This window comes from Chaetodon auriga, chromosome 5 (assembly GCF_051107435.1).
Source record: "Chaetodon auriga isolate fChaAug3 chromosome 5, fChaAug3.hap1, whole genome shotgun sequence".
NCBI classification, from domain to species: domain Eukaryota; kingdom Metazoa; phylum Chordata; class Actinopteri; order Chaetodontiformes; family Chaetodontidae; genus Chaetodon; species Chaetodon auriga.
Window position 1 is genome coordinate 10,975,024 of NC_135078.1, and position 25,378 is coordinate 11,000,401.

At 41.0% G+C, this 25,378-nt stretch overlaps 3 protein-coding genes across 5 annotated transcripts in view; 1 reads left to right on the plus strand and 2 right to left on the minus strand.

Annotated features, from left to right (window-relative positions):
* dmrt1 (doublesex and mab-3 related transcription factor 1) overlaps positions 1-17,928 on the minus strand; it is a 28,099-nt gene extending 10,171 nt beyond the window's left edge. Inside the window, 6 exon segments of the mRNA XM_076730372.1 lie at positions 6,418-6,598; positions 8,983-9,042; positions 9,044-9,064; positions 12,681-12,838; positions 15,521-15,689; positions 17,710-17,928. Of these exon segments, the coding sequence (XP_076586487.1) occupies positions 6,418-6,598; positions 8,983-9,042; positions 9,044-9,064; positions 12,681-12,838; positions 15,521-15,689; positions 17,710-17,928 (808 nt within the window).
* A 2,191-nt stretch (positions 17,929-20,119) lies between these two features.
* LOC143320576 (cilia- and flagella-associated protein 157-like) lies at positions 20,120-24,958 on the plus strand. Its single transcript, XM_076730368.1, has 9 exons — positions 20,120-20,331; positions 21,011-21,282; positions 21,615-21,768; positions 21,949-22,216; positions 22,391-22,512; positions 22,845-22,995; positions 23,172-23,332; positions 23,577-23,726; positions 24,020-24,958. The coding sequence occupies exons 1-9, from the start codon at positions 20,168-20,170 to the stop codon at positions 24,099-24,101; spliced, it is 1,524 nt and encodes a 507-aa protein (XP_076586483.1). The 5' UTR covers positions 20,120-20,167; the 3' UTR covers positions 24,102-24,958.
* The window catches only part of kank1a (KN motif and ankyrin repeat domains 1a), a 53,764-nt gene continuing 52,766 nt past the window's right edge, over positions 24,381-25,378 (minus strand). For all 3 annotated transcript variants that reach the window (XM_076730365.1, XM_076730366.1, XM_076730367.1), the window contains one exon: positions 24,381-25,352. In XM_076730365.1, the coding sequence (XP_076586480.1) occupies positions 25,290-25,352 (63 nt within the window). In that variant the 3' untranslated portion in view covers positions 24,381-25,289. The remainder of the gene's footprint in view (positions 25,353-25,378) is intronic.

Consider the following 25,378-nt stretch of genomic DNA (forward strand, 5'->3'; position numbering starts at 1 on the left):
GGACAGTGTGAGTGTGTGTGTGTGTGTGTGTGTGTGTGTAAGTGAGGGAGAGAAATAGAGAGTGAGGGGAAGAGGACATAAACTACACAGCCCTAGCCATTTAATGTCTCCACAGCCCCAGGCCTGTGTTAATGGTGGTGTTGTACAACACATTACAATGGCACTAGTGCCCTGAGCAGACAATTACACTGGTATTTAGCCCATCCACAGCCCCAGAGGCTATCAGGGCACTTAGCAGCACAGCAATGTGGGGAAGACAATCTGACAGGCCACACAGGACTTTTCGATGGTAACCACGATCCAGGAGAGGCTCTCAATCAGGCACACTTTCTGCAAGGCCCTCTGGGGCCTGACAGGGCCCAGCAGGGTCACTTTCCTGCTGCTGGCTCTTACTTACAGATTGAGTCAAGTCATTACTCTACAAAAATGAAACCAAAATGTGGTTTATTAGCGCAGGAATCCCCATGAGGTTAGAAAGAAGTAGAATCGTTCGTTTAAAACTTCAGTATCTGACCATCTTGTAAGTTTTTCTTTTTTAAGTGTGTGGTGTCTACTGAATTTTATTTGATACAAGCATTAAAAACTTCAATTGTACAAAGTGGAGGAACTTTTGCCATGGATATACAATAAGAAAATCTAAAAAAGCATAAATTATGTATAAATTACAAAAGCATGACTGGTTTTATAAAACTAACGTAAAGGTGGTTTAGTGCAGAAAGCCATTTCCTGTGTGCGCTGCCTGCCCATGAGCAAGTTTCCTGTCCAACATCAACTTTGAGAAGAAATTAAGGAGCAATCAAAAACGGCTATAATCAAAACAAACTCAAGCAGGGTAGACTGTCAAGTCCCAGGAAATGCCATGTGAACAATCCTACTAAACACAGGTTTAGATTAAAACCTGCCAATATGGATACTTGCGGTACTTAAAACTGGCCGATACAGTATTAATAAACAAGATGAAAACATTACTCCATAACCCAAACCAATATCAATCTTCTAGCCTTGGCATTTCTCAGGTAGTAAAAGAACCCAGAGTGCGTGTACTGAGGTGAGTGATGTTCTCAGCATGTCAGTGACCAAGGAAATGAACTCTTGCAGCTACATGACATGAAACAGCACTTCCTTTGAAAAGGTCACCTCTTGGGTTGGAAGTACCCATTTGTTTCAGGTTAAATAAATCCAAAAGAGTGAGAGGCCTCTTTGACACCTCCAGAATGAGTGTGGTCACAAGTGTGTTTGGGAGTACATGCCGTGTGTGTGTTCACAGGGACTTTCGTAACTCTTTATGTGTGTGTGAGAGAGTGTGTGGGTGTTACCAAGAGCAAGTTTGAAGAAATCTGATCTGAAAGCAGGTAAAGCCCATTTTACACACGAAACAAAGAAACTTACTGACGCCAATCTCTCTGTCATCTTTTACTCCTTTTTTTCAGAGGAGGTGGAGAACTTGAAACGACAGACTTTATACGCAGTAACTCACTTTGGTGTACAGTACAGTATAGATTGAAGCAAGAAAAATCAATAGAATATCATCTAGAAAGATAGTAATGGATTTCTAACTTAATGGGCTCACACAGGTCTATCGATTAGCAGGATTAACATCTGCAATACTTCAACAATCTGATTTGCATTTAAATTACTGTACGCTCCGTGCTGACACCAATATAACAAAATGGACAAACGTATAGTCGGCATAGCGGCACTTGATTTGGAAGTTTAGTATAAATCTTGCTTTCAAAAAAAGTAAGAAGTACGTGAATGGAGAGTCTGCTGTGCTGATAGCTTGCAAACTTTGAGCAGTTTGAATTTTGGAAAAGTCTAGACAAGGACAAAAAAGAAAGAAAGAACATAAACACCGACAGACTCGGCTTGAAGCTGTCTCCTGTAAGACTGAAGCAGCCATAACTCTCCTGGAGCAGCTCATCTGAGCCTCCCCGGTCAGATCTCAGTGAGGAAGTGGGGCGGGTGTTTGTGGAGAAACAGTGTGAGTGTGTGTGTCTCTGTGTGTGTATGTGTATATATGGAGGAAAGGGGGGAGGGGGAGTTGCAGTGTGAGGTAAGATGTTGGGAGGGCAGCGAGGTGGGGTGGGAGTTTGATGGACTGCGCTGTCACCTCCCGCTCTGCGATTTACGGCAGCGGGGCTGCTGACGAGCGCGGGGCAGTAAACAGGCCGGCCGGGGGCGTATTTCACAGAGAGCTGGCTTTTATGAAGAACACCAGGACGGCTCTACCCACAGCTCCGCCCGGCCCGCCGTGACGGATGGAGAAAGACGCATGACAAGCTTCATCATTGTTTGTAAATCTTAACTGTTCCCGCTCACTAACTCCAGAAGGCAATTTTGCGGAGACAGCGGGGCCTGTGGAGAGGGAGGGCAGAGAGGGAGGAGGAAGAGGAGGAGGAGGAGGTGAGGAGGGGAGGAGAAGGACAGCGTGGCACTCCTGAAGGTTATTTGGATCTCTGTATTTGGCCAACTGATTAGCCCTATCCTAGGAGGGAGATAAATCTGACGGGGCGCTGTTTGGCAGCCAGGTAGAAGGGGAGGGCAGGTAGGCTCTGGGCTCACAGCTATCTCCTCCTCATGGACGGATCCAGAGGTGCACAAAATGTTCAGTCGAAGCAAAACAATTCAAGGATTAAAAGGAGATGTGGCTGATTTTGATGTATAGCAGCAAAAAATAAAATAATATCAACCAATCCACTGTAACATTTACAGAAAAATGATCAGCATCTATTTTGATAATATATTAATCATTAAGTATTGTTGAAGCCAAAACAAAAGGTTCCAGCCTCTTCTAAGTGAATATTTGCAGCTTTTAGTCTTCTTTGTTAGTCAAGTGAATATTTATGGGGTATTGGACTGTTAGCCAGACAAAACAAGAAATTTCAGGACCACCATAGCCTCTGGGAAGTTCTCATGGACATTTGCAACGACAATCACGTGAAGCTCAACATCAGCAGAACCAATCAGCTTGTGATGGACTACAACGCTTCAAATACGGATGTGGTTCAAAGAAGCTACAAACTGTAAAACGTGGATGCTTCACACACACATCTTCAACCGGGCAGCACAGAAGATCTCCACAAGTCCCTCAAGGTGTTCCTGAGATACTGCATTCACAAGAATGGACAGATGTGAGGTCACAGTGACCTTGACCTTTGACCTCTGAAATCAAATCAGTTCATCCTTGAGTCCACATGAACATTTGTACCAAATTTGAAGAAATTCCCACAAGGCATTGCTGAGCTATCATGTTCTGGAGAACGGGACTGCACGCACAGACGGACAACCCGACAACATCATGCCTCTGCCTTCGAAATAGAAACAGAGAAACAGTTTTGCTGCCACATTACATAAGATACAGCAAAGTTCGTTATGTGATGCTCAGAAGAACAACATGCTCCTAAACCTGCAGAGTGATTCATACTCAGTTGATAAACCCTGGAACAACATCAAGGACACAGTCTAAGACTTTCACAGTCACAATGGTCCAGACAAGGAGAGGGACGAGCACCAAAAATGTTTCACAACAACATCTTGAGATACAGGCTCTTACAAAAAGCCTCCTCTGCAGTAACAGGGTTCATCTTGAGTCCTTAAGTCTGTGGAAGCCTCCTGTTTAGATAAGACACACACCCACACACTGGATTTGTAGTTGGCACCACATCTTTAGACTGACAACACACTGCTGACTCAAGCATATAAATAAATATAAAATCTAAAGGGGAAAATCGCTCTTTTTAATGAGAAAATCTAAATGTAGGCATTAATTAAATCCTGGGAAATGTGCAACTTATGAGTCATGAAACCACTGATTTAGGTGGTTTGTTCCTCTGGTGCTGGAGTCTGAGTTGACACCAAATGTGGGACCACCCACTGAGAGTGTTGTTATATTGTAATGGAGCATGGCAATTCACAGCTGGAGGCCGCCGTGGGACCCTCACAGGAAACGGACAGGTGAAAGTCATAAACAAATACAGGTATGAGGGAAGATGTGGGGTTGTTTAGGTTCAACATGCTGGTGGTGTCAGCAATGTATTTCACTAAAAGAGGGATGTTGATGCTGCAGTAATGACGCTCTTCCCCTATGTCCTTTATAAATGAGTAAGCATATATAATACCCCTGTTGTATAACAATCTGCTTTCATCTTTTTCACCTTTTTGTTCTAGTTGCATTCATTATTTGAGGAAAATACAGCAGTGAACTAAGTTTTTGCACCATCATTAAAGATAGTAATTACAAAACTTCTCAGGCTTCTTTACTCCCATTCAATTCCAAACAAAACAGAAAACAAAAAGGAAACATGTAATGACTAATATCTGAAGTTCAACATGTTTAAATCTCTCTGTTCATAATGTCCAGTGGAAATAATTCCTAAATTCAATGTGAAAATATTCCGATGCTTCTCTGATATCCACCCTCTCTCCCACTCCTCTCCTGATTTGGAAAACAGTTTATTTCAACCAAAACCCGAGTTGTTGGTGATTGGTACATATCGTTGCTGCCGGCTGCAGTGCTCTCGCTCAATATCGACCAATTTCAAAAACTGTCTCCATTAGTCTCTTGGATACAAACACATGGGGAAATACGGTCCATAAACACAGTAACCAGAATTTCTCCCGTTTGTCTGGGACACTGAAATCTTCCAGGACACATGGACCTCTGTGCACAACGTCACATGCACTGTAAATGTAGGTCAAGCTGGAATAAGTGAATGAATCAACGCTGTTTTTTGCAAGATGCATTTGCACCATTGGATAAAGCCTTCTTGCACTAATTTTGACATGTTTAGCAACTACTCTAAACAAATACCATACAGTTCTGACTAACCCATACATGAGCATTCAAGATCCCACTGTGTGTCGCAAATTTATCTGCTATTCGTGAGTGACAATCATTTATGAAACAGGACGCCCACAATTTGTGATTTGTGCTCGTGCAACACTTGAAACGGGTCTCTAAATGCACTAAGTGAAAGTGAAAGTGCCAAAGATGGCGAGAAAAGGGGTCTCAGAGAATTGCAGTTTAAAACCTTATCTTTCCTACAGCACACTGAAACAACTCTCTCCCACTGCACTGTGCTGAATCTTGCCTCTTATCTCGCTCTCATCATGCACTTACATGCATTCCTTGCAAAGTTCCACAAATACTTAAGTGAACATAATAAGCCATACACACAATCTGATTTACTCTCATTCACAGGTACTGAGAAAATCCAGGCAACCACCGTCAGCAGCCATGTTCAGAGATATCTGTCTGACACTGGCGTAGAGTGCCACAAATCAAAGATCAGATCTACGTCACCTTTAAACACGACGAAAAGAAACAGAGCTGCACGGTCAGGTGACTGTTTTGTGGTTGTTTTAAAATTGATTACTTTCTCCTTGATGGCTGCAATTGACCACCAATAGACGTGTTTTAATTACTGATTAGCTGAGCATAATGTTACTTAAATCGATCTTTTATACAGAAAAGATAACAGTAAAGTGAGTATGGGGAGCCAACGTGAATTTAAATGTACTACAAGGACTTTTCAATTTAGTCCTGATGCCTCTTTATGACCTTCAGAAGCAAACAAGACTATCAGCAAGAAGACTGGCTATTTCTATAAAATGTAGTTATTCTTAATGTCACTGGGTCAGATTCCCCGTGAGACGAAACGATTTACGACATGCAGACCAGAACAGCCTATGTTTATATTATCCCAGGCAAAGTTTCACATTGAGTAGTAAATTTAAGCAGTTAAAAGGAAGCAGAAGCAGATTTTTCTTTAGAGGAGAGATTTACGTGATTTGAAAAGATTGAAAACCAATTCTGAATTGGTCCTCTTCCTGCTAAGGTATGTAATGAGGGAATGTTAAAAGTAATTACAGAACAACTGAATCTATTACTACGTAGTCTTGGCATACAAAGTTCATCATCATATTACAATTATTAAATCTTAAATAGCCACAAATGAATAATCGCCTGAAAACAGTTGTATTTAAAACAAGAGATTTTTAAGAAGTATGGCAAATAAATTGCGTCTTGCTTCTGCGAGAAATGCTCGCCCCAGCCAGATCGAGATCTTTACGACACCAAGCAGTGGAGCACTACTGGCTTCCTCCACAGGGGCCTCAAATATCAACACAGAATGAAAGTTCCTTGTGGTTGCTTTAACTTAGGTCATTCCTAGATACACAGCTATGCATTTAAAGTGAAGTAAAAAGTAAAAAAAGAAAAAAAAAAAAAACAAAACAGTGAAGTTTAAAAAGCTTCACTTTGGACTAATTTCATCTTATAAATTTTAATGCACTCTTGATTTGAGTGCAATCCTCCCATGAATGTACTTAACTACACTGTTAATAAAGTCTGGGTAAAACTTTATGGGGCCTGAGAGACTGTGTGTGTGTGTGTGTGTGTGTGTGTGTGTCACTCACAGGCTGTCATGGTCTCAGAGCAGTTGTTGTTGTTGTTGTTGTTCTCCAGGCTGAAGAGGGGTGGTACACAGGTGGTGGAGCCCAGACCCTGAGTCAGGTAGGTGGCTGCTGGGTAGTAGGAATGCATGCGGTACTGAGAGGAAACGTTGTGGCTCGACAGGCGGCCATCACCATGGGGCATCTGCTTTATTCAACAAAACACAAAAACAGGCAATTTTACACACAAAGGAGGATGGCTAAAGAATTCTCTTCTCGTGCTGTATTTCATGAACAACAGTCCATCTATGCACTGTGATGTCGATCAGCATACAGGCAAAAACCTGACCCCATGACACCTTGAAGAAGAAAAAATAGAAAGTTAAGCTGGAAGTAGAGAATGTTTGGTATTTTTGCTTAAAAATGGAATAGATGCCAATTCATTTCTGTCAATGCACAAACTGTTTCAGCTCTAAAATAAAATATTATCTGTCAGTTTGTTCCCATCTCAATCTGAGTTTGTGCCAAAATCCTCAGTTTGCTTAAAATACTGTGAGAAGGAGAGCAAAGGTAAACAAGCAAGCAAGACCAGCAAATACAATATAAACACCATTGTTCTATGACCCCATTCACACATGTTTGACTGTAAAATCTTCCAAATGAGCCATCAGATATTCACAGGCAACACTTTAACAACCTAATCTGACAGGAAAAAATTATAGAGATAAAATAATATATGACAGAGAATTAGTAGTGTTTGAATTCATGGGTCTGTGGCCTATTCTAAAAATGGGCTGCAACACGCGACGCTGGCTTTCTCCAGTCCTCTGAAAACTTTAAAACGAGCTGTCTACTCAGCAGCAAGGCCACCTCATGGAGGGTTTTCAATTTCACTTTTATGGAATTTGATTTCTGTCAGCCTGTAATATGTCACCCGTATTGTCCACACCATCAATTCTCCGACAGCTTTATAAACTGTTATTTAAGCTACACTCAGCTCTTGTATTAGGCTGTGAAAAATACAACAGAGATTGGACTGGAGTCGAGAAAGTGCACGAAGCTTACAGTTTGCAGGACACATACAGCACCAAACAAAGCTGTTTTTGTCAAAGTTGCTGACAAAAGGCAAGTTTTGTCCTGGTCGCAGAGAAGGCTTACATCCAGAGTCACAGGCAGAGCCACACAGAGTGACTTGCTTAAACTGCCAATGTGATGCCAGTAAATTGTTTATAAATCTTATACTGGTGAGGGTTAACACTATTTTAACTAGTTTCCTTAAAAGCTGCATGCATGCATGGTGCAGTGTCAACAGTAATGCAGGCGCTGTGATGGACTAATTGTCGTGAAGTCGCTTTCGATTTAGCAGCCATCTACGTTCCAAGCATAAGATCGCAGACACACCCTGAGTTTCCTCTGCAGGGTTGCTGGGTCCACTAACTGAGCTCAGAGTAGAGTCGCTGCTCCGTCACACTGAAAGCCTGGGCACCTTCTTTTGGAGGTTTTCTAGGCACGTCCAACTGTTAGGACACCTCTGGCATGTTTTTTTTTTCCTATAAATTATAGCAACGAACAAGGACTATCTGTGCAAATAGCACTAAAGTGTGTCTAATGCTAAAGGTAGTTTAAAACAGCTTGGGTTTCCTGATCAAACAGCCAAAGCCAAACCAATAAGCAGTTGCCTGGGAGAGTTCATCACTTCCGATATGGTACAATACAATATTGTGAGAGAGACTCAGAGACTATGAGATTTAAACATAACATCCTGTCAGTGCTTGAGCTCCACAATAATGTTGGTTCGTGTGTGCATAGTTTTGTTGACATATTGCCTTTTCTTTTCTTTTAGATTACTTCTTGACCTTATGCAATTGATTGAGTGGCTTAATTTTTACACCACGAATGACCTATGAGTCACTGTTTAGTGGTTTTCAAAATAAATGAAAAGGAAATTCAATCTTATGTTTTCCCCATTGTACCAAAATCATACTCAACAGTGACCCCACAACCACATTGAATCATAAATTTTGTGTACTGTTACACATCTAGTATCAACAGTGTTGGCGGTAAAGAGTGTGTAGTGTAATTTATGCTCTTCTCTACAGTTAGGGTTCACCCTCTTTCTACACTCGAAGCAGAAACAGCATATCTGACAGGATATCAGCAAGTTTCTCCACTGAGATAAATTCAAAGAGGCATTCTGTGCAGGCAAAACACAGCAAAAGCTGGCAGAATCACAGATGACCTGATGATAACTTGATAAAAAAAAATTACATCTCCTGAGCCTTTTTAAATGCATTTCCAAGACACTGAGCATTAGAAGATAAACACATTTTGACAAAGGTGAAGGGATAGTGTTTAACTTGTGGGTTCTGAACAGAAAGTGATGATTAGCTACATGATTTTAACGTGAGATCATCATTAAAGTAAGAATAAGGTGTGCACTACATAACATTACACTACATTTTGGAATGAGTTACAATAAGAAAGATGGAGTATATAATGCAACTTCTTTGAGGAGAATGTTGCAACAAATGCACAGTAGCTCCTCTAAGCTCACTGGCTAACTTGCAGACTCCTGGGGGGCTTCCTCACCTCCCTGAGAGGACCTGCCTTCTTATCTGGCACCATCTCCAGTCTGGAAGCTCTACACCACCCTTATATTATCATCATCCACCTGCATGGCAGCCAAGCACCACTGAGTGCACAGGAGAGGACGAGGTAGATGGTCTTACACTGATAAAGACCACAGTGTTTCCTTGTGGGTTTTGATGTAGTAGCAGGAAGAGCTCAAGACCTATAGATTACTATATCATGACAATGGTTATTTTCACATTAGCTTCTGTGGCTGAGAATGACTTTGCACCTGAGGTTGGCTAAGGAAAATAAACTACTTAACTAAGTGGTCTGCAATTATTGCAAAAAAGAGTAATTGATTGCAGTGAAGTAATAAATTGGATTTTGCAAGAAGGTGGTTTGTCTAAGATGCCTTTGAAGAAAAATACAAAAGAAAGAACTGATAAATGCAGATAAATACAGCTGAAACCACAGAACTATACACACATGCGCACACACACAGATATATGTATATATACATCCTTTGTGGCACTGTGTATTGTAAACTGATGAACCCAACAGTGACTCAACTTGTCAGTGACTCAGAAACAAACAGCTGTGCATCACACACAGCACTGAGGCATGAATCAGGTTATTCTGGAGCCAAACAGCTGAAATGTTGGAGGTGAAAAATTGACATTTAATTTAGATTTCTTTTAATTATATAAATTTTTTTAAAAAGTAAGTACATTTTCACCAGATGTTATGATGGAGAAAAGGACGCCACCATCAGAAACAGAACAGAACGTCTTAGAGGAAAGACATGACAGCCCAACTGACTGACAGGTGGATGGTGCAGAGAGACCACAGCAATAAGTGCTTTCAGAAGATATGGAGACAAAACCAAAACTGAGTAACTCAAGGATAATCACTTCAGTTGGGGATGCTGAAATTGGAGTATAGCCCATTAAATTCCGGAGGTTTAGGACAGGTAAAGGAGACAGAGGAGACACAGGAGACCAGCAGAGGCTTGGGGACTATTCCAACTCAGATAATAAAAGACTAAGATTCACTGCTTCTTTTATCTAAATATTCCTTCACTTTCTGTGATTACAGCAATCAATTTCTAGTAACACATTATGGACCTGTGTGTTTGCGGCACTGAAACTCATCTTCAAATAATCAGCTCTTCATGCAAATACAAAAAAAAAAAAAAAAGTGGCCACTGAATTTGAATAACCATAGCACGTAGCCCTCTCAACCTGACAACTTCACTGAAAATATCATAAATCACACAGGAGGATGGCTAAATTATGCTAAAGACTGCTAACTGATTAGCATTAATGTGCTGACTTTCTCCTTTGAGCGCTGAGGCATAGCGGTTTGTTCCTCCGCCGACAGACAATACCATTAACCTTTGCAATTCAGGCTCTGCGGTGCGCTGGCAGGTTAGCGGAGGCAGTGACCCCAAAACTAGATGTTGCTATTGGGGGAACAGTGTGTGCAAAGGGGGTGAGGGGGGGGACACAAATGTTCTTCATAAAAAAACAAACCGCCTCATCTGAGATCACCAAAGAGTTATAGATCTAATTTGTTTCATGCACAAGCTCATCTCATTGGACACAACAGAGATACATTTAAGCATAAATCAGAGTGAGTATACAGATGGGTGAATGAGGAGCCAAGTGTGTGTGTTTCTGTGTTGGTGGGATGTTACGTACTGTCTCCCTGATGTGTCCTACGTTATAGCTTAAGTGCTGACATTAAAGCAGACACTCTCATCCATCTCGAAGGAAAACAAAGAAATAAAAGTTTTTATAAATCACTGCCAGATCCAAAGAAAATTAACTTCTAATGTCCACAATGCCCCCCCCCCACCCCCCGATGCATGAGGATACATCACTGTCACATCAAAATGATGCTTCCTATCTTTTTTCTTAAACAAAATGTTTATCTATTCAGGGTTTCAGGATGAAGACGGGGCATCATAAACTTTTCATCACATTGCTTTGTGTTTTTACAGTAAATCTGTCAATGCTGAAACAATAAGTGAATTAACAATCAATCAGTAATCATCAAAAAAAATCCAAAAATAATTATTTCCTGACTCAGCTTCTAAAATGAGCTGATTTATGTTGCTGATTTTCTCTGTTAATATATATTATTATACCGATACTAATTACGACTTGCAAGCCGAGCTGCGTTCAAATCGTCTCTCTCAGCTTTGCCTTCATTTGATGTTTGACAGCAGTGAAAGACAGAAAAACATGCAACAAAAGCACCAGCTGAAATCATCAGTGACACTGCATACATGGTACGGGCTTAGTGAAGTGGTATGCAGCATGAATAAGTATTTGGATAAACTGTTGACTGGAATTATGTTTACGGAGTTCTGATTATTTTAAACAACACCTCTAAACCAATTAATCCTTTTTTAAGACACTACAACAGTTTGATATATTTACACCGGTGAGCTACCAGGTACAACAACAATCCTGTACTGTATAAAGGTGAGCGCCTTGCTCATGGGCACCTCGGCAATCATTGGTCAGGTAGATGACAAGCCTGTTAAGATACAAAGGGAAACATCCGATTTTTTGTTTTCAACACAAATTTAACATAATTCATCCGTTTCAAAGGTATTTGAACTAATTTGCTGTCATACACATTGATCATTCGAGACCAGTTTTGCTGTGCATCCACACGGACTGGCGTGTGTGTTATATTGCTGTGAGAGTGATGTGATGAGCTAATTGAAGGTAAGCCTTGTTCATGCTGATGTGATTCAGAGATAAGCAGCTTATTCTGTGGCATGAAGCAGCTTGGATGTGAAGTTTCCCCCAACACACACACACACACACACACACACACAATACAAGTCCATCATTTCCTGTACACCCAAGCCATCTCTTTCAACACAGAAGAGAGGCTCTCAGCTCTATTTTTTTAAACTCTTTCATATGACTCTTGTGAGCGGCTGAATCCTAAACCTTTCTGTGTAAGAGTAATCTGTTTCACTGCTATAATCAATCAACATACAGTACTGTACCATCACTCTTAGGCATGACAGATGATGTTAAACAGATGTAACCAAAATTCAGCATCTTACTTAAAATACTCCATATTGCAAGGAGTATTTAATTTTTATTTTTTTTTAAACAAGTTAGCATGACCCAGTGCTGGCTGGTATGGAGAGTTTGGTTTCAGTTCAAATCTGAGCTGATATCTGCCTTTCATTAAATATTTACCAATCAAATTGCGTTCTTTTATGTTCATGGGAGGTTCCTTGCTGAGCACAGCTTGGCAAAAACAGGCTGGGAAAGTTTCAGAAAAGCTTTCTGTATGTCTTAAGTTTTCAGGTTCACTGTATGTTGGTTTCTGAGGAGCTTTACTGTCTCATAATGGTCTAAATATTGCTTCAGAGGCTTGTTCACCACGACAACAATACAGTTATACTGAATTTTCTCTTGAAATGAAATTGAAAATATTCTAGAAAGGTGAAACAAAAAACCATGAATGTAATATACTGCCACAGCAGTTTAGCCCCAAATCAAGTTTGAGGTAACGTGACAGAATAAATAAAAGACTATGAATTTTAATGGAGCTTCAAACAGTGGCATCCTCCAAGCCAAGCCAAACACACGTCGCAGGTTACAAACAAACAGGACCACCATCATCATGATCATCATCATATTGTTATGCGGGTTCTGTTCTGCAGAGTGGCTGCTGTTAGTCACCTGGTATTGCTGGTAGTTGTAGAGGTTGCCGTAGTAGGTGGGGTAGCGTGAAGGCTGGTAGAAGTTGAAATAGGAGGTTTCCAGAAGCAGGTCTGTCGGTCCCTCAGTATGAGCCCGGGCACCAGCTGACGGGCTGGAGGATGACGCTGAGCGACTCCCTGGACAAACAATACACATACAAGTGTGACTGGTCCAGAGGCTAAAGCATGATGTTTGTGGCTGGATTTCATTTTTTTCAGATCATTATTGCATTTGAAATCTAAGGATTGTTTTTTATTTCTTTTATTATTTATATTGGTCAATTTGTTAAACTGATCGTGTTTTTGTGACTTATGCGTCCAGCAGCTGAGCTCAAGCAGAATTTAGGTTTTTGTTTCCCACCTGTGTCTTTGCTGATACTGAAAACCAATGAATGAATAATGACAATGATGAGATCCATTCACGTTACACAGACAAAGGCTTGCAGTTTATCTTCTGATGGATCAGGACAGAAACACTTTACCTTTACTTTGCAAGATGTTTCTGGTTATCCACCACTAGCTCAAATTGCTATCAACAGCACCATCTGCAGGTGACAGGTGTTTTGACATCAAATTGGCAAACCTAACAAAGCACACCATCACCATAGAGAAATATGGGTTGCCCTGTCAGAACAAATATGACCATCAAATCATCATTACTCATTATCTGTTTTTCTTTCCTTATCAACAAGGCCACATTCTTCTCAGGCAGACCCTGAGCTTTCTGTCTCACACAATGAAGACACTGTGCACCACTGAAGCCAAAGATAATGACATTTGTTGTCCCCATCCTAATTCTTGTCATCGGTGAATCACAGAGTGCTCAACTCCTTTTCCTAAGTCTTTCCTCTCTGTTGCCAAGCCGGAGACCCAAAGTTCATTCTCACAGAAACACAAAGCAGAATCAAAGCAAGACGTGAGCAGCCTTGACCAGTCATATTTCAACTCCTCAGATTTGCTATCACGCTAACAGGAACACAGTATCTGTGTCTGCCTCCACACCACCGCCAAGAAAGACATCAAGGGTGCCCTTTTATGCTGCCACAACCAAATCCACTTCACGTATTTGCCTCATGAAAATGTTTCTTACTGATGGTATATGCACTGCCGATAAAAATAATCTCGTCTTGTGGACGTACTCATGTTTTATTGTTTACAATGTTGAATAACAGTGGAATAATTGATTGAAAAGAATGTGGCTTTGCTGCCTTCTTTGCAAGTTCAGTTGAAGCTTTTTGGATGTGAAACTGTCAAAATTAATAATAGGATTCCCTCCAACACCTATAGAAAACCAAATGATAAAAACAATCCTTTGAATTTCTTCTCAAAGTAATCATTGCACTGCTCTTGAGACAAATCTGTTGATAAGACAATTTTATATACTTGAGAGAATTTGTATTAGCTGTATTAAAGTGAGTTTCCTGTGTTGATCCTGCACATTATGGAAAAACATGGTGCATACTGAGCATTTCATGGATTAACACACTAACAAGGGACACAGTGGACTCAGGCATTCACTGTCTAATTAACTCACCTGATGCCCACAGTGTATACTTACATCCTAAAGAATCTCCATCATAAGGTCCATTCTTTAAATTCTGATGTTGACACAGATATACGGCCATGACTATATAGTGTCTATTAATGATTAGGGTGGATATTAACTTTTGATGTGAAGAAATATAATAGATTCGTAAGTGTGATGGACAGTACTCAAATGTTTGGTGTTGACAGCCTTCCACCTCCATCCAATGGATGCTTATTGATTATGTTACTAATTCCCTTGCCTTGCCTTGCAGTGCCAATTATCTTTAAGTGGATCACCTGTATGATTGTTGATAATCATTATCATTAAAGTGGCATCGATACTGTGTGATTGTGATTGCCTTCTGCAAATAAAGTGTCTTCTTCTCATTGGGTGTGACCCTCCTCTGTCATCTGTCATCAATGTCAGATTATAGAGAAAAACAACCAAGCACACACACACATGGTGGAACTAGGTTATGTTTGTTATCTTGCCCGAGAAATTTATCAGTTATCAAAATAAATGGCGATTATTGTTTCTGTCCACCAACTTATTGATTAATCTATAGTCTTAAATAAACTAATTGTTTCGGCTGAACTTAATTGTTTTCCAAATACGACTGTCTCAGTAATGGCTGGATGATATCTGATAAGTCTCTGGAGGAAGTTAAGTCGACTGTTGTGGAGGACGAACCCTCTGATGTTATGTAGATGTTTATCAAAGCATGCAGTCTGGTACCCAACAGACAGATTATAAAGGGACTTGTATCTAAGAACTCAATGGACTACAAAAAACAAAAGTGGGAAAGAGAACTGGACTTTAAAATCTCAATACTTTATTGCTTCCGCCAATTAGGTTATGTTTTCAGCCAAGTTTGTGTTTGTTGGTTTGTCAGGCAGGAGCAAGGAAAAACTTGACAGCATGGGGCAAGGAAGAAGCTGCTAAATTTTGAAGCAGACCTGAACCACAGATACCAAATTATTTTTCACTTATGTTAATTTTGCCAGATACGTCATCTGGTCCTGGCAGGATGAATGTCATACATCTTAAAATCCAGTAGTATATTGATTGTAACGTTTGCGCTTGCAGATTTGTATATCAAAGAAAAGTGGACTATTGGCCTTGGCAGAGGTCTGGCTCTCAGAATGCCGTTCTAGTTAATTAATGTTTTGGCATCACCAAATAACTTTTCCATACTTTCCAGAGCTGTTGTTTGGACACGACAACTCACCTGTGAGAGGGTGGTAAGATGGCGTGGCAGGACAGTAAGTGAATAACAGTTGGCGATATCTCACCTGTGACAGCAAGAGAAGAAGGACTGGTAGGGGTCACGGATCGTCCCTCCACAGAGAAAAAGCAGTCTGCTTCGACTTCATTCTTCACCATCACCTCAGGGCCAGACAGAGCCACCGGACTACAAATCCCAAGATCCTCCTCCTGAGCCTGCTGCCTTCGCAGGGCAACCTACAGGGGAGGAGAGGAAATAATTACTAACTGATACCTGCTTGACAATGAAAGATATAGCAACAAAATATAATAATAATAATAATTAATAATGATAATAATAATAATAATAATAATAATAATAATAATAATAATAATAATAATAATAATAATAATAAAGTAACCTGGCCAAGGTAATAGCCTTGCTTGGAAATTTTTCCAGCACACTATAGTAGCTGAGGTAAAAACCAACTGCACTGTTTTTAACCTCAACCTTGCTTAAGAAACACTGATCTTGAAGTTGGGCAATGTAAGCCTCCTGCTCTCTATGTCCACCCACATTGACCATTAGCCAGTCTATACAGTGCCACCAACCACTACTTGCCCAGCCCCACCAATAAAAACAATCAATCACAAAAATTAACTTTCTTAAAAACAACCTTTGTTTCATACCCATTGGATACTTAAGATGGGTCCAGTAGGATTTGCCCCTCATCCTTAGTATTTCTGCTGTTTTCCCCTCCATGGCGTGTCCTGTCTCTCTTTGTTTGCATGTATGGGTGTGCCTGTTTCAATCAAGACAGCCTCCTGCCTACTCACCTGCACACCTGCTGCCAATCCACTTTTAAACCACAACTGCAGCATGCAGTAAATAAGCCTGCTTTGCTTCTGATTCACAATACACAATCCAGCCAGCTCCGCTCCATCCCTCCAGATTTCCACAACTAACTAATCTTATAATAAAATGCTCCTGGTTGAACTTTTACTCGATCCGACTTCTACTTTTGAGTCCCATCACAAACATAAAACATAACAAATTATCAAGATCAAGAAAATGGTTCGTGCTTTGTGTCATACTTCTGTGGAGTGCATACATTTTTTTTTTCTCCATTCACGGAGGGCCCTTTCATGCTCAGGGGGCCCTGGCCATGTGCCTAAATTGTAGATTGTGTCAAAAATGCAAATTAATTTATTGTAGCTTTGAAACTAAAATGTGAGTGAGTGAGTGAAATTTGAGCATTTTCTGCTTGCAGATACGGCAGATCACTTTACCTGTGCCCCACGGTCAGACGAAGAGTTGATCCTTTTTTCCTGAACCTCCTTTTCTCCATAACCAACGTTTTTTCCACAGTTGCTTTTCCATCTCACTTCTACATTAAAGAGCCGAGTTGTCCACCAAACTAAAGCACTGGCATTGATCTTGTGATGCTCGTGAAGTACGACTAGTTGTCATGTATTCCTAACCTGACAGATGCACAGATTGACAAAGTAGTTGGTAGGAGTAACAGACCTAGTTGATTATTGAACGTGAGAGACTAAATATTGAATGATTAATATGTAATGCATGAATTTCATGTCAGCTTTAGGATTCATAAAACGTTTGTGATGGCTGCCATTGGCCCATGGGCCGTGCGTTGATAACCCCTATATTCAGACACATTTATTCAATTTATCAATTTATCCATCAATCTAGAGCTGGATATTGAATCTATCTATCAGTGTTTTTTCTTCAAGCCATAGTTTTAAAAAGTAGTGAGTGTTATTTAGTCTAATAAAATAACTATCAGTGAGCCAACCCAAAAATGGCTGTTTAAAAAACCCCTAATATATCACTTCAAGCAACAAAGTACAAAGTAAATAACCACAAAATACAGAAGATAATGGTCTACATATTGTAGCCTTGCTGTTAATTAGTTTCTATTTAAAAACTAGTCTGCTGTAAGTTTAGCAACAAGTGGGGCAAAATACTGTCCTCGAAAACAACTGAACAGTTTATAAACTTGTTAGCTAGCTCTGTATACATCCAGCTAACTTTAGCTGGCTAGCTTTGAGAGTTACACACGCATCAAAGTTACAAAAACAACTAAAGTAACAATAAACCTGTCCATGTGTAAATATAAAAACAAAATCCAAAATATTTTTCTAAACGATTAACGTGACATGCTGCATTTCCTCTTTCACAATCATCAATTTATTATCACCCAAACCCCTGACACGTGAAGGCATTATTTTCAGTTTAGCATGAGCTAATGAGGGTTACCTGGGCCGCCATGACTCTCTGCCTCTCAGCTATCAGCTTACATTTGGGACACTGACAGTCCCTCCAGTTACAGAAGCGCTTGTGTCCCTTCAGAGGAGACACGTAGCCGTGGTTCCGACAGCGGGAGCACTTGGGCATCCTGGGCGGTTTCTGGCCTTTGGATGGAGACAGAGGTCCTACGTACTCTGGCGCCTGTTTGCTCTGCTTGTCCTTGCTCATCGCTACTGGAAATAAGTGAGGGGGAGAAAAAAATGGCGCTAACAGGTCCACGACTTTAGCCACTGTGTTGGAGTTTGTCCCAACAGGCTCGGCTGGTAACAGACGGTCTGGTGCCAGGCTGGAGACTATAGGGTCACTGTCCCTCCCCGCCCTACTGCTGCTGTGACTTGTGGGAGGAAACGAGTTGGAAGCGGGGGAGAGACCTGGCAGAGCAGGGGCATCAGTCTGCTGCACCCACTCCCATTCACACTTAAATTATTAGTAAAACACTAGTAATAAAATGCCATTGTCCCATTTGAACTTTTTTTTTGTCTGTTTGTCTGGGCTTCTTAAGTAGAAATACCACACTGTAGAAATACTGTGTCACAAGTAAAGTTCATGCACAGTCAGCTCATTTCAGAGTAATATACAGTATTATTGTGTTATAAGTATTGAAGCATTAATGCGGAGGCTAAATCACTCCTCTTGTCCCTTCTTTGGTTGCTCTCTGGATCAGAGGTTATGGGTCCCTGGGCAGTTCATGATAAATCTTTAGAGATCCCATTAAAACCTTAGAGTTTCCACGAGAGCTTGAACAGCTCAACTACATTTGACTATTAAAAGTCAACTTGAACTGCATCTGCTTAACTTAAAAACTGAAAACACAAAAAAAAACTGTGCGTAGCTGCTGAGATACATTCCTGACAAAACTATTTGGTGTAGAAATGATGTGATTTAGTTTATTTGACTGAGCTGTAACTGATGCTGATTAGTTCTCCCAATTAAACATCACTGTACCTGCCTACAGCAGCTTTTATTGTGTCTATTGTGCCAAATTTATAATAGCCAGTGGTATTACTGTGATACTCCCCCTGGGCTTGTAGTTATGCTGTAATATCTGAGTAGCATCCTAGTAAAATATATTTACTGTAGCTCTTCTTTTTCATGACCGCTGATATGCTACGTGGTGAATTAATATGCTTATTCATTTACTAGGCTTGACTGAGCTGAAACTAAATTAACCTCCACACTGGACAGTCAGTCAGCCAAGTGGATTTATAGGCAGGGAGTGAAGTGAGGTGAAACACACAGGCACCTAATTAAAATCACAATGTGCCCCAATGGAGGGGTGGATGAAAAGTTACCAATTAAAAAGCAGGCATTTACACAGTGCTGAATCACCCGTTCAAGATAAATAACTGCCACACTGGCTGACATCCTGGTGCTGTACGGTAACTGAAAGCAGTTACACTGAGTTTAACTGCCTCTGTAGCATAAGGTAATAATCTTAGATTATAATGCACTAATGAAGTCTGTGATTTAACACATTTAACCTTTCTATTAGCGTAACTGCTGTCTGGGCCATCCACTAAGAGGCTTTAGAGTGAAATGGCATCGAGGTCAGTGTATCACATGAAGAGATGAGGTCGTTCTCTCAGCAACAGCTGACATTTAATGGCATGAAGGAAAATGTGGAAACAAAAAATGCACATTACAAATTGTAGCATTTTCTGCATGCACAGTGTTCTGTATCACACAAACCAAGAGAGCCACTGAGTTGGGAGTCATCACATGGGTAGAGGGAGCCAGAGGTCATGGCCACACCACTAGGTAGGTGGATCAATTTTACTATATGTAATAGTAAACAAACTCTGGTAAACTGAATCTATCAATTAAGACATATTTTAATGCTGATAAAATGACAGACAAAACTATTTTGTAATATATTGTACGAGGCGAGATACAAGATGGTCATGTTGCCTATTTTGAGAAAAACATAAGCAGATATTCAATATCCTTATTTACTGTATATTTATGTTGGAACTTTTAGTACACTCAACCAAGAAATTAAATTACCAACATGCCAATGAAACATTTTGTTGTTTGTTAGTGTGCGGTTTTGTATCATTCTGGCCAAATGTTGATAGTGGCTTCATTACTCATCAAATTTTGCAAATCAAATTAACCTAATTACATTAATCACTTTAGAAAACATGGTCTAAACTACCGATCAAACATTGGATTAAACGCTATGTCTGTAATACATATTTCCGCCAGCATTAATTTGTAAAAAAGACAGATAAGTATGAATGAACGATCCGCATTTTAACATTTTTGTCCTCTTGGCTCTTAAAGTATTCGCGTGAAGGTAATAAGTTTTTCGAGGAGTCCGTGAAGGCAACATTACCTAGCAACTAAGTAGTTTAGTTTGTCCGCAAGCTCTCTCGTCGTGAACGTTCAGCCAACTTTCCCTGACACAATGCCCAAAAAGAAGGATAAGAAGAACGGCGACAAACAAGATAAAGATAAGAAAACACCAAAAAAGGACAGTTCCGCGAGTCCTGCAGATAAAACCGCTTCGGACGACAAAGAGAAGGATTTTTACCTGATTCAAGTACGATATCTGAACGAGCAGTTGGAGAGGTGAGATTGTTTGACACGACAAAAAGCCTTTCACCATGTAGAGTAAAAAGGCAGTTTAAACTATTTTAATTGGAATGATGGGGTATGTTTATTGGTGTCAATAAATGCTTTTTAGATAACTTAGTTGATCTTGTTTGTCAAACTTAGATTAAAAAAATCACTGCAGCGCAACTTTTACGTAATTTCCGTTCGTAATGTTGTCTGCTATGTTAGCTCGTCATTTGTTAGCTGTATGTGACGTCACTCCAGTCCAGCAAATATCTACTCATGACCATAAGCAGCGTTGGAAAGAAACTAGATTAAGTACATTTGCTCAATACTGTACAATTTTGAGGTACTTGTACTTTAACTTACTTACTATTTCCATTTTATGCTACTTTCTACTTCTGCTCCACTGCCTCCACTTGTTCCTGCTGAGGTTGAGTGCACTTAATATGAGTCACGAAAGTCACTTTGGACAAAAGCGTCTACCAGATGAATAAAATGTAATATCAGCATGCTAGAAATTCACCATAATACAGCATGCAACTATCACAGCCATGTGAGAGGAAGCAGTGTGATGTATGGCATCTAGTCTGGCAGAGATCCAGAAGAAGATCCACTTCACCCTACTGTCCATACAATATGTACTACAAGTGTCCTTAACCTTTGGGCCTGCACGACTCTCTTCCTCCTCCAGATATCAGCTGAAATGTGATCAACTAGAGAGGCAAAGCAAAGACTTAAACTCTCAGTACAGTGCACTGGAGAAGGAGAAGAAGGAGATCGTTGATTATCTGAAACGCTCCCTGCTGGAAAAGGAGGACGAGGTGGATGAGCTGACGGAGCGCTTGGAGAGTCAGCGGCAGGCTGCCGATAAGGACAGAGATGCCCTGAAGCTGCAGCACAGTCAGCTGAGTCAAGAGCTGCAAGACCAGATTGGAGAACTCACTGCAGCAAACATGGCATTTGGTGAGACTGACACTATCTACGTGGGTTAAACCAGGGTTGGATTCAGCTTTCACTGTAGCATCCTGAAGGTCCTATGAAATAGTTTTGAGATGGTAATCCTTCTGTGCTTTGACATATGACAACGATGCATATTTCCATCTCATTGGATCTGTGACATCAGCACTACAGCACTTTCAGTCACCATGGCTGGTTGAACAGTTAAGCAAAGTCTACACTGCATGTAACACAAACTGGGTACAGAGAGAAACTCACTGGTTGAGGTTTAACCTCAGTGAGTGGAACCACTAAGGTTTAACTCTCCTCTCCTCTCCTCTCCTCTCCTCTCCTCCAAGGATTGCAGCTTGCTGGTCTGGAGGAGTTTCAGAAGCAGAAGGAGCAGCTCATGTCAAACATGGAGTCTCTGGAGAAGCAGCTGGCCAGTCAGAAGAAGGAACACAAAGCTGCCATCCACAGCGTGGAGATGAAAGCACTGCTGGAGCAGAAGAGGTTAAGACTGCGAGCACATGATTATCCTAGCTATGAGAACATAAACTAATGAGAAATATGGCAGCAAGATGTGGTAAAAATAAAAATCTAACAATCTTCACCAGCCTTCAGTGTTATTAAATACACTATGCCTGAATGATTTGCTCTCCCACTCTCCTCTCTCCTGTTCCCTGGCAAAAGGTTGGAGAAGGAGATGGAGGGCCACGTGGCGGCCATGGCAGCAGAGGTGCAGCACCTGGTGGACCAGAAGGTCCCGGAGACGACCAGGTCGGCCCTCCAGGAGAACACGGAGGTTAAGGCTCGATTCAGCCTGCTGTCGGAGCGGGCACAGGTCCTGATGGGGGAGAACTCTGCCCTGCGGGACCGTAAGAGCCAGCTCAGTGTGGATGTGGACATCCTGGAGCAAATGCTCAGCGAGACATCCCGCCAGAGCTGCATCCTCAAGAAGGTGAGAGAAAGACTTCTTAAACAGATACATATCTATCTATTCATCGCTGTAGGATCAAGTCCAGTGGGTGGTGCAGTTTTAGAATAGATATGTACTTCATGATGGACAGATCAAAATCTGTTTCACCAAGAACAAAAGATTTACTGAAAACATTCAGCATCTTCTCTCCATCAGGTGGTGGAGCAGCTTACAGATAAGTGTCAGCAGCTGATGGCAGAGCTGAAAGACTGCAGACAAGAACTCGAGCACCTTCGGTCTGAACACACAGGAGTCCTGGCTGAGATGGAGGCACTCAGGTCAAAGTTTGCTCTGTCTCTACTGTCCATAACACCGAGTTATATTTTTGTATTAAGAATTTAAGTTCACACTCAGTACACACAGAATATGCAGGAACATCGCTCCTAAATGAAAGGACTATACTATAACCAAACTCTAGACTGTGCTGTTATTTAGTGTAACTTTTGGCCTTTTTAATGGTAAGTTTTGACAAAGAAAAACAGATTTTAAAAAGTACAAAAAGTGTGGCATAAAGCTGCTTCAGGGAGCATCAGGATTTGAACCAGAGACCTCTTGATGTCCAGTCAAATTAAAGGTGAACACAGCATCAGTGTCAGTGATGTGTTTTCAGACAGGACCGGGCCTCGCTGTCCGAGCAGTGCAGAAAAACCGGAGCCGAGGCGAGTCGGCTGAAGGAGGAGCTAGAAGAGGAGAGGAAGAGGAGGAGTAGGATGAAGAGCGTCATGCAGGAAGCAGCCGTCACTGTCAGACAAGCCCTGATGGTAAAACAAAAGACAATAGAAGAAAAATCTTCATGACACCAAAGAGCCCCATTGTTGTTGTTGTTATTAATGTACATGCAATTTAGCAAGATTACATAGTAACGTGAAAACACCCAGAGATATTTATCTCAGCCAGTGTGATTGTTTCAGCCTCTGAGAAATGACTTTCCCTGCAGGAGGCACCTATCGAGCAGGACTCAGAGGCGGACTCGGTCATCCAGTGGAAGCAGCTGATGCACAAGCTGCTGGTGGTCTTAAGTGGGCCCCCACTCACCAACTCCACCGCGAAGAGTGACCGGCTGAATGAGCTCCAGACCTCTGACCCTGCAGCAGCCAGGTAAGAAGATCACTCTCTCACTGGATAATGTGTTGATGTGCGTACGGACCGATCATTCATCAAGTGCATATAGAAACAATCTGTGACTTGAATATGCTCAATGGCATGTTTAAGGGGATTTCTGTGGGAGAGGTTTTGATGACCCAATCACTACAAATAAATAAAAGATGTAGCCAATGAGGCTAATTCTCACAGCACCAGCAGCACTAAGGACTCCTGCTTTGTCGTCCTTGTGTCCTTCCAGAGCAGGGGCCCTGAATGCAGCTTTGAGCTTCCAGTTGGAGCTGGCTAACTACAGGCTGGGCCATCTGGGCCTTGTGCCCTGTCCCACACTGAAACACAGACTCCCCAGGACGGGAGCTGGGTCCAGCAGCACCCACGTGCCCCTGCACAGGTTCGTTTCAGACCTTGAAGTTCACCTACTGAGTCTGCAGGAGGCAGTGTTGTGTTTGGAAGACCTGTTTCAGCTTGATGTTTTAAAACTTGACTTCAAACCAAATATTCTTGTACAAAAATATAGTGCATGAACCATTGTCCTGTGTTAAGAATATCACAGTATACATATTTTCTAGAAAACATTACCTAAAACCCATCATTCATGGTATTTTAAATTAGTACAAGCTATCATTGTCATATTAAAGAACAGACTCACATACGTTCTTTCCGTTGTTCTTTTCCATCCCTCAGGAAGCCCTCCAGCTTGAGAACAGCCGGCTCCATTAAACCGACTGATTCAGCTGTCAGAAAATCCATCACTCAACCCAAATAGCAGTAACAAAACTAACTTTTTGGTACTTCTAGGAACACATTCTTACAAATCTAATATTTTCAATAGCCTCTTGTGCTAAACAGATAAAGAAAATCATGTAGAGAAGAGCAATCACAGACTGAAAACTAATGATAAAACCTAAAGAAATGTTTTCCCATCAGGCACTGGGAGAAGAAACACTCTCCTTCTATCATCTGAGAAACTGGAAAAACCTGATACTCAATGCAGTTAAATGCAAAGTTTACTCATGTGAGCTTTGACAGACAGGACACTGCTCTATATCCTTTAATCAATGTTTATTGTTATATGGCAAAGTCTCAGGGACTTCAATTCTCATTTGAGGATGAAAGTCAGTACCTTGATGAATACTAGAGGAGGACAAACAGTATATATTACACGAGAGACAGAAAGAAACTGGACACGAAGACAAAAAGGAGAATAACTAAACTCTAATGACCACCGTATGTACAATGAAATACATATATCTGCATTAAAAACTATACTTTGATAAATATATAACTTCATGGGTCGTTAAGTAGTAATAGGAAATATTCAAAATACTGTGATTCTTCTTTTTTAAATAGATACAAAGGATTTGTATAAAAGTACAATTTCTCCAGTCTAGGTCACGTCTATTCATCGATGCATTCATCAACACATGTACTGTAGAGCTGGGCGCACGTGTGAGACCGGGATGTCGAGGCGATCAATATATACAGGAAATATTTCCACTAACAGGTGGGTGGATTATTCTCCATCTGTCTACTGTGATATGCTCAAAAAAAAAAAAAAGATGTTTTATGCTCTTGAATGATCAACATCGAGCTTTAGAAATTAAAAAAAGGTTGTCAAATTCCAAAAAAAGAGAAAAATAAAATGAAAGAAAAGAAGAAAAATGGCAGTTAGTAGTTGAATTTGTGTCCATGTTGGTTTGCTGATGATTTGAGACATTTCAGCCAGAATGTGACGGGACATGAGGCACCAGCTGGTTACATTCATATTCTCAGGGCACTTTGGGCTCGTCATGGAAGCAAGTGTGCATATAAATAAAAAGCATTTCCAGAAATCTCATTGGTTGGTTGGTTGGTTGGTGCTTGGGATGAAGTCCCTCATCCAACTGTGGGTAAGGCATCGCTCAGCGTGAACCAATAGCAGCGCAGGGTTTGTAGGGAGAGGCGGAGGAGGCTTCTAATCAAACATGCCCCTCCGAGTGGGACTTGGTGACGTCTTCCTGCCGAGTCGAGGCGTCCCCTACGATACAGACACGTGGAAACGGT